This window comes from Bidens hawaiensis, unplaced genomic scaffold (genome assembly GCF_021521415.1).
Source record: "Bidens hawaiensis isolate Kalapana, Puna unplaced genomic scaffold, B.hawaiensis_p1.1 tig00022893_1, whole genome shotgun sequence".
Lineage (NCBI taxonomy): Eukaryota > Viridiplantae > Streptophyta > Magnoliopsida > Asterales > Asteraceae > Bidens > Bidens hawaiensis.
This window is the reverse complement of record NW_027493579.1, coordinates 50402-63764: the sequence shown is the minus strand read 5'-3', so window position 1 is coordinate 63764 and position 13363 is coordinate 50402. Positions and strand designations below refer to the sequence as shown.

At 37.6% G+C, this 13363-nt stretch overlaps 1 protein-coding gene across 1 annotated transcript; it reads right to left on the bottom strand.

Annotated features, from left to right (window-relative positions):
* Nucleotides 1-4476: 4476 nt before the first annotated feature.
* LOC143566459 (protein TOPLESS-RELATED PROTEIN 2-like) lies at nucleotides 4477-11908 on the bottom strand. Its single transcript, XM_077053155.1, has 26 exons — nucleotides 11817-11908; nucleotides 10164-10393; nucleotides 9823-10002; nucleotides 9601-9714; nucleotides 9367-9525; nucleotides 9098-9275; nucleotides 8883-9009; nucleotides 8684-8793; nucleotides 8461-8599; nucleotides 8274-8383; nucleotides 8095-8164; nucleotides 7874-7947; nucleotides 7695-7790; nucleotides 7528-7623; nucleotides 7330-7457; nucleotides 6979-7213; nucleotides 6740-6901; nucleotides 6552-6656; nucleotides 6316-6468; nucleotides 6110-6220; nucleotides 5849-6031; nucleotides 5633-5760; nucleotides 5439-5535; nucleotides 5154-5339; nucleotides 4904-5076; nucleotides 4477-4794 (listed from the first exon to the last, which is right to left on the bottom strand). Exons 2-26 carry the CDS (start codon nucleotides 10241-10243, stop codon nucleotides 4578-4580), a joined length of 3411 nt encoding a protein of 1136 aa, XP_076909270.1. The 5' UTR covers nucleotides 10244-10393; nucleotides 11817-11908; the 3' UTR covers nucleotides 4477-4577.
* Nucleotides 11909-13363: the final 1455 nt, after the last annotated feature.

The following is a 13363-nucleotide window of genomic DNA, read 5'->3' as shown; positions in this document are numbered from 1 at the left end:
ATATACAAATGTTACCCAACCGGTTACCCATACATGTTTCCCAAATATAATATAATAAAATATACAGACCATATGGATGAAAAAAAAACATAGAAAACAAACAAAAACGGCAACCGGCGTTTGCTGCCAACTAATCTCCTCCCGCGGGGTCAGGCTGATCAGCTGCCTGACCCGACCCCGATGCCTCCGCCTAATCTCCAGCCTGCTGATGTGTCTGTAAGGATGCTGGGATCGGTACCTGCAGATGAGTGAATAGTATGCGGAAATACTCGTCCTGGCGGGCCATGTGGACCCGCATCTCCATTTGCTGCTATGTATACTCTCTAGTGTGACTAGCGGCTGTGGCTGCTGCGGTCGCTGGCAAAGAGGGTGCTACTGCTGCAGTCTCATGATATGGGGGACATGGACGGGCTGTCGGTGAGTCGGAATACCCATCTGGAGTGCGACAGCCGCGTCCGTCCCCGGAGGTGGTGGTGCCTGAGGACCCTGTCGGACCAGTACAAGCGTAGGTGGATCATGAAGCTCACAGTACCCGGCCCTCCGGGTGTCCTCCAAATCATATGGGGCCGTAGCAGGCCCTCGGGTAAAATAATCAATCGGATAACGGTCAAATACCCCGAGGCGCTCTGCTAAGCGTGTGATATACGGCCCCATAGATAGTTGGGCCGACCGACCCTGCCAGCTACGGCTCCGGGAGAACGACGCGAGAAGCAGCGTCGCTATATTGGCCTCCCGGCCCGTGATCATCGATAGCAGTGTGATCGAAATAAACCTAAACCGACTGATTGTACGAACATACTAAACATCAATACTCATAGATTAACATCAAAACAATTATAATTAGTTGTTCTAGTACATGAGAAATAAACTGAAAGATTACAAACTATACATCCCGAGTATAACTCGAAGGAACTAGCCGCGCATCGGCATCTCCCGGGCCTCGATTATGATCTGGTAGGCCATGTAGGACACTTAGAGATGATTGGGGATGATCGAGACTTGCTCTTCTGCTCTGGAAATCGCCTCGAAGGTCAAGAATGCCGTCTCGGGTCGTCAAAACGTAATATAAAACAAAACCCTAACTTTCACGATTCTGGGGACCATCGCGTAGCGCGATGGCCTCCTCTCCTGGTCCATCGCGCTACGCGATGGACCAAAAGTCAAAGCATCAATAAATCAAGGGCATCACGTAGCGCGATGCCCTGCCTCCCACACCCATTGCGCTACGCGATGGGTCACTTCAGTCAGCAAGTCCACATGAGTGCCTCGGTAAGCGTGCTGGACATCCCGGGTCTTCATTCCATGCTCGTACAGGTCCAAATTAAGCGCGTTAAGTACCTGTGACCTAAAACACAATAAACATGTATGAAGTACCATAGTTCCTAAACTAAACGAGTAAAACAGGTAAGTTAACACACATAAATATGTACAAATAAACCGAACATCAAAACCATTGAGCAGAGAATTATCTTCAATAAGCTCGATGTAGGTCCTGCTACCAAAAAAATTTATTATGTCAAGAACTGACACGCATAATAGAAAATCATGCATGTGAAGAGTGTAGAGAAAGTGACATCCCCTCAGACGAAATAATGGAGGATACACGTGAATTGGACCCTACACATGGGTTCATTGATTAAAGAAAAGCAAGCATGTGAATAAAGCAGGCGAAGAGACAGCCTCTCAATTGAATAATGGAGAACACGTGATTAGGACCCTACTCGGGTTCAATTATGTAAAAGAATACGTAAGCACTTACGTAAACAAAAAGAACTTTACGTTCATTTTTTTTCTATACATTGTAACATATGTAAGGGAAAGAGGCATCGAATACTCTCCCAAGAATTTTAATTTTCTTTGTGTAATCTTAAGCAATGTATGAGTAAGCTCCCCTTTAGGGGAAAATGATGTAAATATTCAAGAAGTTGTTCTTCCGGGAAGAACAGTTATTGTTGGTACAGGATGTCAGTAGTTCAGTGTCTAGTGTCTGTAATCGAGTTAGTTGGATTTGTATTTGGATGTAAGCGAAGTTCTCACAAGTTCGCTGATATAGGCGAACTTGTGGAATAAGCGAAGTTAGGGACAACTTCGCCTAAACATGTTAGGCGAAGTTGTCGACTGTTAAATAGTCTAGGTTACGGCAGAAGTTTATAGTTTTTAGAGAACAAGTTTTCAGTTTACGAGTTTGTGTAATCGGTGATCAGTGAATCACGTGTTTCCAGTTGCAATACAACGTGTCTTTGTTTATTGTAACGTGTGTTTGATCGTGTTAACGTGTATCGTCTTCTACGCTCGTATCGTCTTACGTAGGGATTCCGCACCTACGTAGAACGAGATATTCCGTGTAGATCCGGCTGGGAACCTACAGTTATGAAATAAATTATTTCCTTTTGACAACATCTCTGAGTCTTGTCATGAAACCTGGAGTCCTAGAGTCATTTTTAATTCCGTCAAGGCAGGAGGCCATAGGAAGGTAATGATTAGATTGGTTACTCGTCACTAAGGTTCAGTGATAATGGAGATCTAAGGTATATCTATCTCATAATTGTTATACTTCTATGATTTTTACTCATTTTTCCTTAAATCAAAAAACTATAATATTTGAAATTAATTTCAAAAATCATGAAAAGATATCCGCACTAAGTGAAGGTAAGGAAAAATGAGTAAAAATCATAGAAGTATAACAATTATGTTAAAAGATAACATAAAAGCTCAAAATATAAGATTCTTCAAACAAGAATTAGCTGCCGCTAGAAAGAAACTCTCTAAGCTTAAAGCAAGAAAAACTCTTATAACTACAACATGAGTTATCTTATAAAGATAGAAGAATTAATTAGAGATCTAATTAATAAGGTAGAAAAACTATCTACTAACGAAAATCTAGAGGCTATGGCTGCAAAGGTCATTAAAGATGTCTCCGAAAAAATTGATAAAATAGAGGAAGTTAAGTCTCAAAAGCTAGAACATCACACTAAAATCTTCAACGAAAAAGGAAGATTTCAAAAATACTCTTTTCCTAATTTTAATGTAGGAAATTCGTCATTAGTAAGTTCTAAATGTCCAAATGCATTAAAATGGCCTTTTGGTACAAAAGAACAATAAAATATTAAAAGAAACAATTCTTTTAGAATTGTAAAAGACTCAGACAAAAATTGACATGAAATGTCAGCATCCATGTGATAGCCTTTTAAAACCCATGTGATGTTTTTTAAAGCATTAATGACTAATTTGGAGGTTGATATGCAAATACAAAAGTGTCACATAATTCAAGATAATCTCCATTATATTCCTATAACCTCTTTTTTAAAAATTTTAAAAAAGGAGACTGGCAAGTAGTTGCCCCTACATAAGAACATACACCATATCATCAGGACATGATGTTTATAGAGATAAAATTATTTAAAATACGACCATACACTATTTCTCTCATTCTAGGCCTTCATTTTTTACGTGCACTTTGAGAAATTATATTTTATGTTAGTTTTAGTTCAATGCATATGCGTAAGTGGTAAACAATAATGTGTTTTTGATATGTGTGTATTCTAAACAACGGATGGATTTTGTTGGGTAGAACGCGCCTCTGATAATTGTGTCGTTGTGCCTGGACTATGAGGGCTATCAGCCACATGGATAGTTCAATGTGCTCATTGGCGCCTGACCCTTTGAGATGTGGATCATCCCAGGCACTTTAGCATGAGTCTCTTCAATCATTGCCTGTTCTAGCTTTTACATCACAACTAAACTACTACTAATGTATTGCCCCAGAGGAAACGAATAACATGTGAAAATAACTTGTGTTACTTTTTTTAATGCTTCAATGCATACAAATGACTACTTTGTTAAAGTGAAAAATTAGCCATTCTTAACAAACATTAACTCATTAACCTAAGTGAATGCAATCAATCCAATACTATGGAGTCTTTTAACTTATTTTTATCCTTTGAAACAATTTCGCCTCCGTCAGTCTATTCTAACTCGCGTGCTTGGGTGTTGCAGATACAATTATAAATCATGCGTACTGCAGATCCACTCTACACATAGAGGCGATAACCGTGATGAACTAGAGTGTTGCACTTCAAACAAGCATCATATAAACATGCCAACCCGAAGGGCCATGACTGATTTCTAGTTTGAACAATTCAAACTTTAGCAAGCCATCACATTGGTTCAGGTTCTTCATGAACCATTGCACCACTTCGCATGGTCTTTTTCAAACCAGCCAACCAACAGTGAAGCCGAACCATCTCGCCTTTACGTAAAGGTGGCTCTCAAACAGCTTGTGGTGGTATACATATTCTCCCACATCAGATAAAGCAATTTTACCATATTTATTTTACTTTCAAGCTCCCCACTTGTAGCATTTCCTTGTTAATTTGTGTCAATCTCAGCTTTTGTAACTTGATGAGAATGATATTAAGACCAAAATACTATAGAAAGCATCTGGTTGAAATAGTTTTGAGGTAGCAAGACACCTCATACATTATCAATTTTAAACAAAAATATAGTCTAGAATTTACATTACTACACTAATGCTTTCCTTGTAATCATCCTCTTAACGAGTTACACTCTCTACCTTTTTATCTGGACGGTGTTTCTGATGGTTGGCTATTCAACGCAGAGTTTGATGGATTTGATGTTAAGGTACCATTTTCTTGTGGTGCTGACCCACCCCACTTTGGATCTGCATCAGCTGGCTCGATAACATGAACCGCACCGTCACTCATTCCAAGAGCAAATTGATTAGCATCAGATGGATGTGCTGCAATCACCATAGGATATGCAGTGCTGTTGCTGCTGTCAAAACAAAACAAAACAAATCACATGCTTAAATGTGGCTTCAACCTGTTTGATTATAATTGGGTCAAAGAGTAAGATTTCTACCGTAAAATAATATTTTGCATACCTGGAGACTGATGATGAAATGTAGGCAGAAGGTGCAATTCGACATCGAAGCCTTAAATTATCAGCATCAAAAACTCCAACCGCGCCATCAGAAAATCCAGTAAATAATAGCAAGCCGTCACATGAGTATATTGCACTTGAAATAGGAGCAGAAAGAGATTCTCTTGGAGACCACTAAAAGAGGATAAATTCTAAGTGATATATTGTCGGACAATTATTAAAAAAAAACATCAAACGACGACTAAATGTACCAGTTTTAAGCATTCCAGTTGGTGGTCATAAATAGCAATTTGACTTTCATGTATAACGAGGATATGGCGTTGATCATTATGGAATTGAACTTTAGTTTCTCCAACCAATGAGGATGGATGGCCAGGTGGCGATTGTATGCTTCTTGATTTCTTCTTCTCCCATCCATTAATGTTCCAGATGCATAGCTGTAACTCAGTCAAAACATGCAGGTTTGGTAAGAACAAAAAACATGAATCTAATGTTCTTTTTATCAGCATAACCTTTACGATTTTACTACCACTTACCTGAGCATCAGCTCCCGATGAAACCAGCGAGTTTAAAGTCTGTGAAAAGGCAAGCCCTGTAATTTGTTTCTGGTGACCTTTGAGCTTGGTTTTGACCAAAAATAAAACAATTTTGACCATTAATCAACATTTTGAAAGCTTAGTTAAGCGACGAACACATAACAAGTGATGTTCAAAAGCGAAAAACAGTTACCTCATCAACCCTAACATTGTAAATTTGTATTGTAGAGTCTTCCATTCCAATGGCAACAATATTGTTGTCCTGAGGATGGAAAGCCAAGTAGGTGGCAGCAGGCGGTGGGGGCATGAAAGTTGTCATGACCTGAAGTTTGACCAAATCAGTTAAACCAAAATTGGTATTTCAAAACTGCAAGATAAAATAAAAATAAAAATTTTCAGGTTTTAGGTACCTTGAAAGTCATCATGTTGAACAAGGAGATTTTCCCACCAGAAGCAGACATGACATAAGAATCATTCTTAGACAAAGCAATACATGCTGCTGACTCTTCAGCAGGTTTACTCTCATTTACATCATTAGACATGGGGGCCCCGTTTGTAGGTTGCCATAATTGTGGAACAATCGATGCAGTTGACTGAACATGTACAAAGGCCAGTCAGAATTCAACAATAAAGAATTGTGTCATTCTAAAATGTTAACCGGACCCACTAACCTTCCCAGATGGATTCCGTTCATTTCGTTGCCATTTCCATAGTTTATGAATGGCACTAGAAGCAAGTGCAAGTAAAGAAAGCCCAGAATTTGTATAGATAAGTCGCAAAATCTGAAGATTATAATTAATATAGTTTAACTCATACCGCTCAAAAAAATTATAGACTAACTAATAATATTGATAAAAAGCAAAACAAATTAACATACCTTGCTGGAAGCCATTGGATCGGGCAACCTTAGGGCTTTAAGATGAGAGGAATCAACTATTTCAGGGAGCTTCCAGCTTTTAGTGTTATCAGCACCATCTGTGATTCTAGGTTTAATATCCACAAGTTTACTGCTTTCTGCATTAGCATTAGCCTGCAGTTGTACACAATATACATAAGAAAAAAAGTTGACCATAGATAAAAACATGGTAAATGGTGAAAGGACTTTTAACTTACAAGATTGGTAATAGATAATGGTGTTTGCATTCTTTCACGTTCTGTAGCAGATGGCATAGATGAAGAGGCGTTAGCGATGGGACCTAATGAGCCAGCGATTGCAGGCTGCAGAGGAATTTTGAAGAGAGTAATATAATTCCATGATTTAAAGAGAATAAAAATCAGTCAAATGAGGTCAAGCAAATTACTTTGACTGTATCAGAAAATCGAGACCCTTCATAAGCTTGATTCTGTACCGTCCGTGCTAGCATTCGCTGCCCATCATTATTTGCCAATACTCTAATGCCATTGTCACTTGTGGTGACTGCCAGTAATGACCCTTCCTTGTTAAACCGTAACCTAGGCCTTGCCTGATACAAACGAACATTAGTATAATTATTACTCTCTTGATTTATGAAATTAAAATATTGTTGCATGCTATGCTTACATGTAATCTCTCATCTGCATCAGTAACAGTCAGAATACTAACATTATCCATGTCCCAAAACTTTATTTGAAACTCATCTCCAGCAGCTAAGAAACGGTTTCTAGTTGTGTCAAACTGAACAACCCCCATGGTCCGCTTACCAAAACCAGAATATTCCCTCTTGATTGCTCCTTCACTCTCGTTCCACTCAACCAAGTGGGCGTCTCCTTCTTTGCTTGTTCCACAGGAAAACAGTCTGAAACAATAGTATATTAAGAATTGAGAATTAACATTTGCCTCTTACATATTATTTTCCCAAAAAAAAAGTACAACTATATTTTATAATCTATATTATCAGTATGTGAGCATGACCTGGTTCCATCAGCACTATATGCCATTGTTGTGCACCAAAGGCCAGGGGCATCATAATCTACTCTTGGCCCCAAACAATCATAAAGCCATGCCTTGATTTTCCCATCAATTGATGTTGAAAATATAAACTGTAGATTCCATGTAAATATCACAGGTCACTCAATACTTTAGGATATAAGGACACAAAACAATGCTTACCTGTATTGTTTCTTTGAAGTGAGGGCAGACAGAATATACAGGAGCCTCATGGCCTTCAAATGTGTACTGTCTGCGTCCTGCTACAGCATCCCATACCTATGACAAAAGACGCCAGCAATGGTTATACAAATGATTCAGGAATTTTTGTTTTTTAATGACAGCTGTACCTTAATTGTCTTGTCATCGCCACAAGTGACAATACACAGTTGCTTATTAGGATGAGCAAAAGCAATGTCATTTACACGACCAACATGGGCATCTATCTGTAATGTGCAAGATCCATCATAAACTCAAGTATCAATGCTTTTAAGAAGGAAATGAAAAATAAAAAGACAGGAGGGTTTACCTCCAAATGCTGCCTTAACTCCCCTGACGGGTTGTATGTATATATCTGAACAATGTGCTTAGAGAAGGCAACACCTATGATAATAATAATAATAATAATAATAATAATAATAATAATAATAATAATAATAATAATTAATAAACAGAGGAAGTTGGACCCAAAAAAGACGATCACAAAGTATCTACTAAGTTTTATGACATAAATTAGACTTTTCATTATACCAAGTATTGCTCCATCTGGTCCCCATATGCACCGATTAACAGCTATCACTGCATCTTTCACCAAAGTTGTCTGGACATGATGTTAATTACAATTATAGTAAGGATGCTATACGTGAGGCATGCATTGATGAACACAAATTAACACCTTAAAAGTGTATCAATATGAAAAGAAACTTTACCTGAAAAACCATTGAGCAAGCAGATAAATCCCAAACCTTGAAGGGTTTATGTGCAATCCTTTCTCGACTTCCAACCTCCCAAACGCTTACGTCGCCAACATTTGTTCCGACTGCAAGACATTTTTCACAAATGTAAAATTAAATTAAGATACTGCAAAGAATTAAATCCAATGGATTGGAGATTAACCTAAGAGAATAGTTTGTTGTTGAGGATGGAAGTCCATGGACACGACATTGGAACCCTGGTTAAGGGTCCGAACCACAGTTTTCGGAAGGTCGTCCGGCGAATATACATTGGGAGGATGAGTTGAACCAGAAAAGGAAAGCTGTTTTGACATATTAGAGCATGCTAGCATGAAAGAACAATAACCAAAAAGCAATGAAAATCAAACAATAAGAGCATTGCATACCTCATCAGATGGGCCCACACGCATGCGTTTCATTAAGTGCTCTGAATCAGCCATTTGGTATTCCAATCCAGGACCACCTGGAGGTGTTCGTGGATGCTTTAGAAATGCAGCTACACATACAAGAGCAAAACATCAATTAAAGACCAATAATGCTTTTAACAAATTTTGCACATGGAATGACAAAATGTGAAACACCAACCTGCTACTGGAGGCTGCACAAGGCCAGGAGGTCCAGCTGCAACAGGACCATGGGGCATGGAAGGATTAGCAGTCGCCATCCACCCGGCAATTGCACCAGCAGAAGGAGAAACAACAGGTTGAAATGGCTGTACAGAATAAAATTTGCCTCAAATATACTGTACTACTGTGTATAATTATATTTAAATAACGACAAAAGTATTTAATTACACTTACACCATGTGCTCCAATAGGAGGAAATACACCAGCTTTAGGAACAGGTCCAGCAAGGGAACTGTTGGTAGGGGGAGGACCGCGACCTCCATTGTTAGAATTACAAGTATGATCAATAAAAAGAGTTTTAATATCAGGATTGGGACGGGGATTCTTGCAAAGTTGATGCTGCCAATTAAGACTGTAAAATAAGATCACATCCCATTAAATTTGTAAATTATAATAATAATTAAGTAATTAAGAATGCTATAATGCAAGGTTCGGTTCAAGACCTCTGATTTATCAATGTCCTCAGTCGTGAAGCTTTAAAAGCCGGAAAAGCCAGCTTCTCTCTAAACAAAGGGTTAGCTTCTATAAGCTTTTTCAGCTCAACTAACATAATGCTTCGAGCTGATTTGGTATCCCCATACTTTAAAAGCTGCTCATTCTGCCTAATCACACAAGGAAAATAATGTCACCTTCTAAGTTGTAACAGACTATGATAAGTAAGATACTTATAAAAGTACCTAAAATTGTCAAGTGTTAGTAGCTGTGTGATTTCCTTGAAGAGATCTTCATTGAAAGTAGAAAAGACCTTCAAATCCTTACAAAGAATTTCAACAGCTTTTGCTCGGTCATTCCTGATATCAGCAACTCAAATATCAATAAACAGACTAGTGTAGAAAATTAAGTAGGCAAGGATGTATAATATAAGTTATACAACTATACTATTGGTCTATTTGACTTGCCTATCAAGGGCTTCCAAGTACTTTTGTTTCCTTATTTCAAAGAATATTTTCATTGAGTAACGATTGTCTTCAACTTTTGTGAAACCATATAGATACCGTTCAACTTCATCCCACTCACCAGCTTGAACTTGATCCTCAAAATATTTCATATTGAAGAAAAAAGCAGATTCTTGTTCCAACCTGAACATATGTAGTTCACATGAGAAAATGAGTACCATGTACTATCAATTCGGCAGCTATATTTTCATATTACAACGCTATTTGAGAAGTGTCATCTTAGAAGACTTTTGTCCACATAAATAAAGTAAGATCCCCATCTATTATTAAAAAAAGGCACTCACTTGTGAACGGTTTCTTTGAATTTCTCCTCATCCAGAAATTGCAGGATTAGAAAAACTAGTTCCCGGCTTAAGGATGACATTGCTCCTCCTGCAGGTACCCCCAACCACTCCAGCGCAAAATTCAGTTGTGAACACAAAAAATTATAAATAATGAGTGAATTCCAAAAGATCCAGCACCCTGTAATCTAGAATCAATAACAGCAGTGTCTTCAAAATTCAGTACACCATTTCTGCAACAAATACATTCATAATCAATATCCGCAAATCATATCATCAGAGTGTACAACTTCACAAAGGCTGAATAAGACTAATCACTTACCCTGTTTTGTCAACTTTCTCAAAAACAAAGCTACAATATTACATCATCAAAATTCGCAAACATACTCTAGTTAAAAAATTAAAACCTTAAAACTTCCAAAAATAACATTTCAGTACACCATTTCTGCAACAAAAACATTCTAAATCAACATCTCAAACAACATCAGCAGAATGTACAACCTCACAAAAGCTTTTAATAAAACTAATTACTTCCCCTGTTTACTCAATTTCTCAAAAACTAAGCTACAATATTAAAACAACAAAACTTCACATAAACAGACTCTAGCTACAAAATTAAAACCTTAGAACTTCCAAAATAAGCATCATCGAGCACAAAATGACCTTAATGTCCTCAAGCGTAGCAACCACACACTTCCGTATCATCAAATAGCTTTATTCAACTTCATAGACTCCAACTTCACAAGACTAATTTCATAATTACGAGCAATAACAGCATTAACAACGCACCTTCACAACGAAAATCATCTCAAATTCACAATTAATTTCAACATGCTTAGATAAACTACATATAGACCGAGCAAAACACTGAATAACACTAAGTCCTTCCCCTGTTCACTCAATTTATCATAAACTAAGCTACAGTATCACAAATTCACAGCAACCAAACTTCACATAAACAGACTCTAGTTACAGGATTAAAACCTTACAACTTCCATAATAAGCATCATTAACCACAAAATGACCTTACGTTCTCTGATTACAACAACCGTACACATTCGTATCACCTAATAACCTACTTCACAACACAAATTTCATAACAACGAACAACAACAACCACATTAACAAAGCACCTTCACAATCAAAATCACCTCAAATTCACAGCAAATTTCACAATATTTAGACGCGCTTCATATAGATCGAACCTACAGTGTCAAAAACTTGACTACAGTATTACAGCAATGAAACTTCACATAAACAGACTCTAGTTACAAAATTAAAACCTAACAACTTCCAAAATAAGCCGTTAAGCACAAAATGACCTAACGTCCTCTAATCATAACAACTGCATTAACAACGCAACTACACGATGAAAATCACCTCAAATCCACAACAAACCTCACAATATTTAGACGCGCTTCATACAGATCGAAACTACACACAAACAAACTCTAGCTACAAAATTACAACCATAAAACTTCCAAAATAAGCACAAAATGACCTAACGTCCTGTAATCATAACATCCGTACACGATTACGAACACTAACAACCGCATTAACAACGCACCTACACATCAAAATCACCTCAGATCGAACCTACACACAAACCGATTGAAAAAACCGCATCGAAACAGTACAAATTCATCGAAAACTTACAACGCGAGTCACGAGCGTCAAAGTTAGGGTTTCAACTTTCAACAGCAACTTCTGCACTGCAGAAACAGTAACACGTCTTGCTTTCTACTCACTCTTTTCCTTTTTTCTCTCTCTCTATATATATACACACACACATGTATTTATATATAATAACTGTCTCCTTCTCTCTCTTCCTTTTATATAGGCGATGAGTTCCGTTTAATTCTCTCTCCTCCTCTACCGCCACTGCTTGTGTCTTTGATGAGTGGGTTTGGTAAAGTGACGGGTGGTGTCGAACTGAGGAGTGTACGTGGACGGTTGTGATTGGTTGTGACGGAATAAAATGGTGGCATGTGGATAAAGGGGAGATGGCAAGGCATCTTTTGGTAATTTTGTTAACTTTTGGCACATTGGTGGTGACGGAATAAAATGGTGGCATGTGGATAAAGGGGAGATGGCATGGCATCTTTTGGTAATTTTGTTAACTTTTGACACTTTGTTGGCTTTTTTATTTTTTTTCTTTTTTTCTTTTGGACTTTTTTTTTTTTTTTGAATGTTTAAGCTTACCTCCTACTATTTACAATAAACCGTCATTGCCAGGGATCGAACCCTGGACCTCTCACCCTAAGGCCTAAGCCTTTACCATCCCACCAAAGTGGAGATGGCATTTGGGCTTTTTTGTGTTATCGTAAATCGTAATCGGTGAAATAGTTCTGCAGGTGGTGTCGTTTGTTTGTTTTGATGATTACAAAAGTATTATTTGAAATGATTTTAAAAGTTTCTCAATTAATGTTAACTGTTTGGACTGGTTGCAATTTTGCAAATAAACATAAACAGCATGTAGAGAAAGTATTTAAGTTGATCTATATTAGCGTTTTTAGTACGGATATCGATTGGTATCGGTACTAAGTTTTTAGTATTGGCACTGTTCAGTATGGTACTGGTATTTCCTGAATTTTGTATGATATGAAATATCAGTACCATAACGGTACCGAACTGAATATTTCGGTACCGATAACAAATTTTTACGATTTTCGGTATCAGTACTGTACCGATCTCATCCCTACTCCATATATTTTATGGAGTGGTTGTGAATGGATAAGGAATAAAATTGTCACTATTCATGAATGATTTTGGTGAACCATTGTTCATCCTTTATATATATAAATATTGGTTTTTGGTGTAATAATAAAGATAAATGATTTACTGGGAATGCTCTAATTGTTTGTTGATGAGAGATTACAACAAGATGTGTACAAAACTACAAACTTAGTCAGCAAAGGAAACATGAACCGATGTTGATAAAATTTAGAAAGGTCGTTCCATAACCTCTCAAGTCTTCGATCTTAAATTGCCTAATAGCACGTATTTTCTAGTAACCAGGGCCAAACTGAAGCCCAGACCCTCCAGAAACCCAAAAGTTATGTCGTGTTAACATGAGTCATGCATTTTTCATGTTTGATATAATGATACAATACGAACATATTTAAACCCATGTAGCATGAGGCTTCGAACATGACTTACGTAACTCATTTATTCAAACTAGTAACTCATTTAAAACTAGTAAA

What these genes read in the sequence shown, in the direction of transcription:
- LOC143566459 (XM_077053155.1), bottom strand. Translation starts at nt 10,243, where the DNA reads ATGTCATCCTTAAGCCGGGAACTAGTTTTTCTAATCCTGCAATTTCTG. An exon ending in AGTTAAGGCAGCATTTGGAG is followed by an intron (nt 7,791 to 7,873) that starts GTAAACCCTCCT and finishes TGCACATTACAG; the next exon opens with ATAGATGCCCATGTTGGTCG. An exon ending in GCGATGACAAGACAATTAAG is followed by an intron (nt 7,624 to 7,694) that starts GTACAGCTGTCA and finishes CTTTTGTCATAG; the next exon opens with GTATGGGATGCTGTAGCAGG.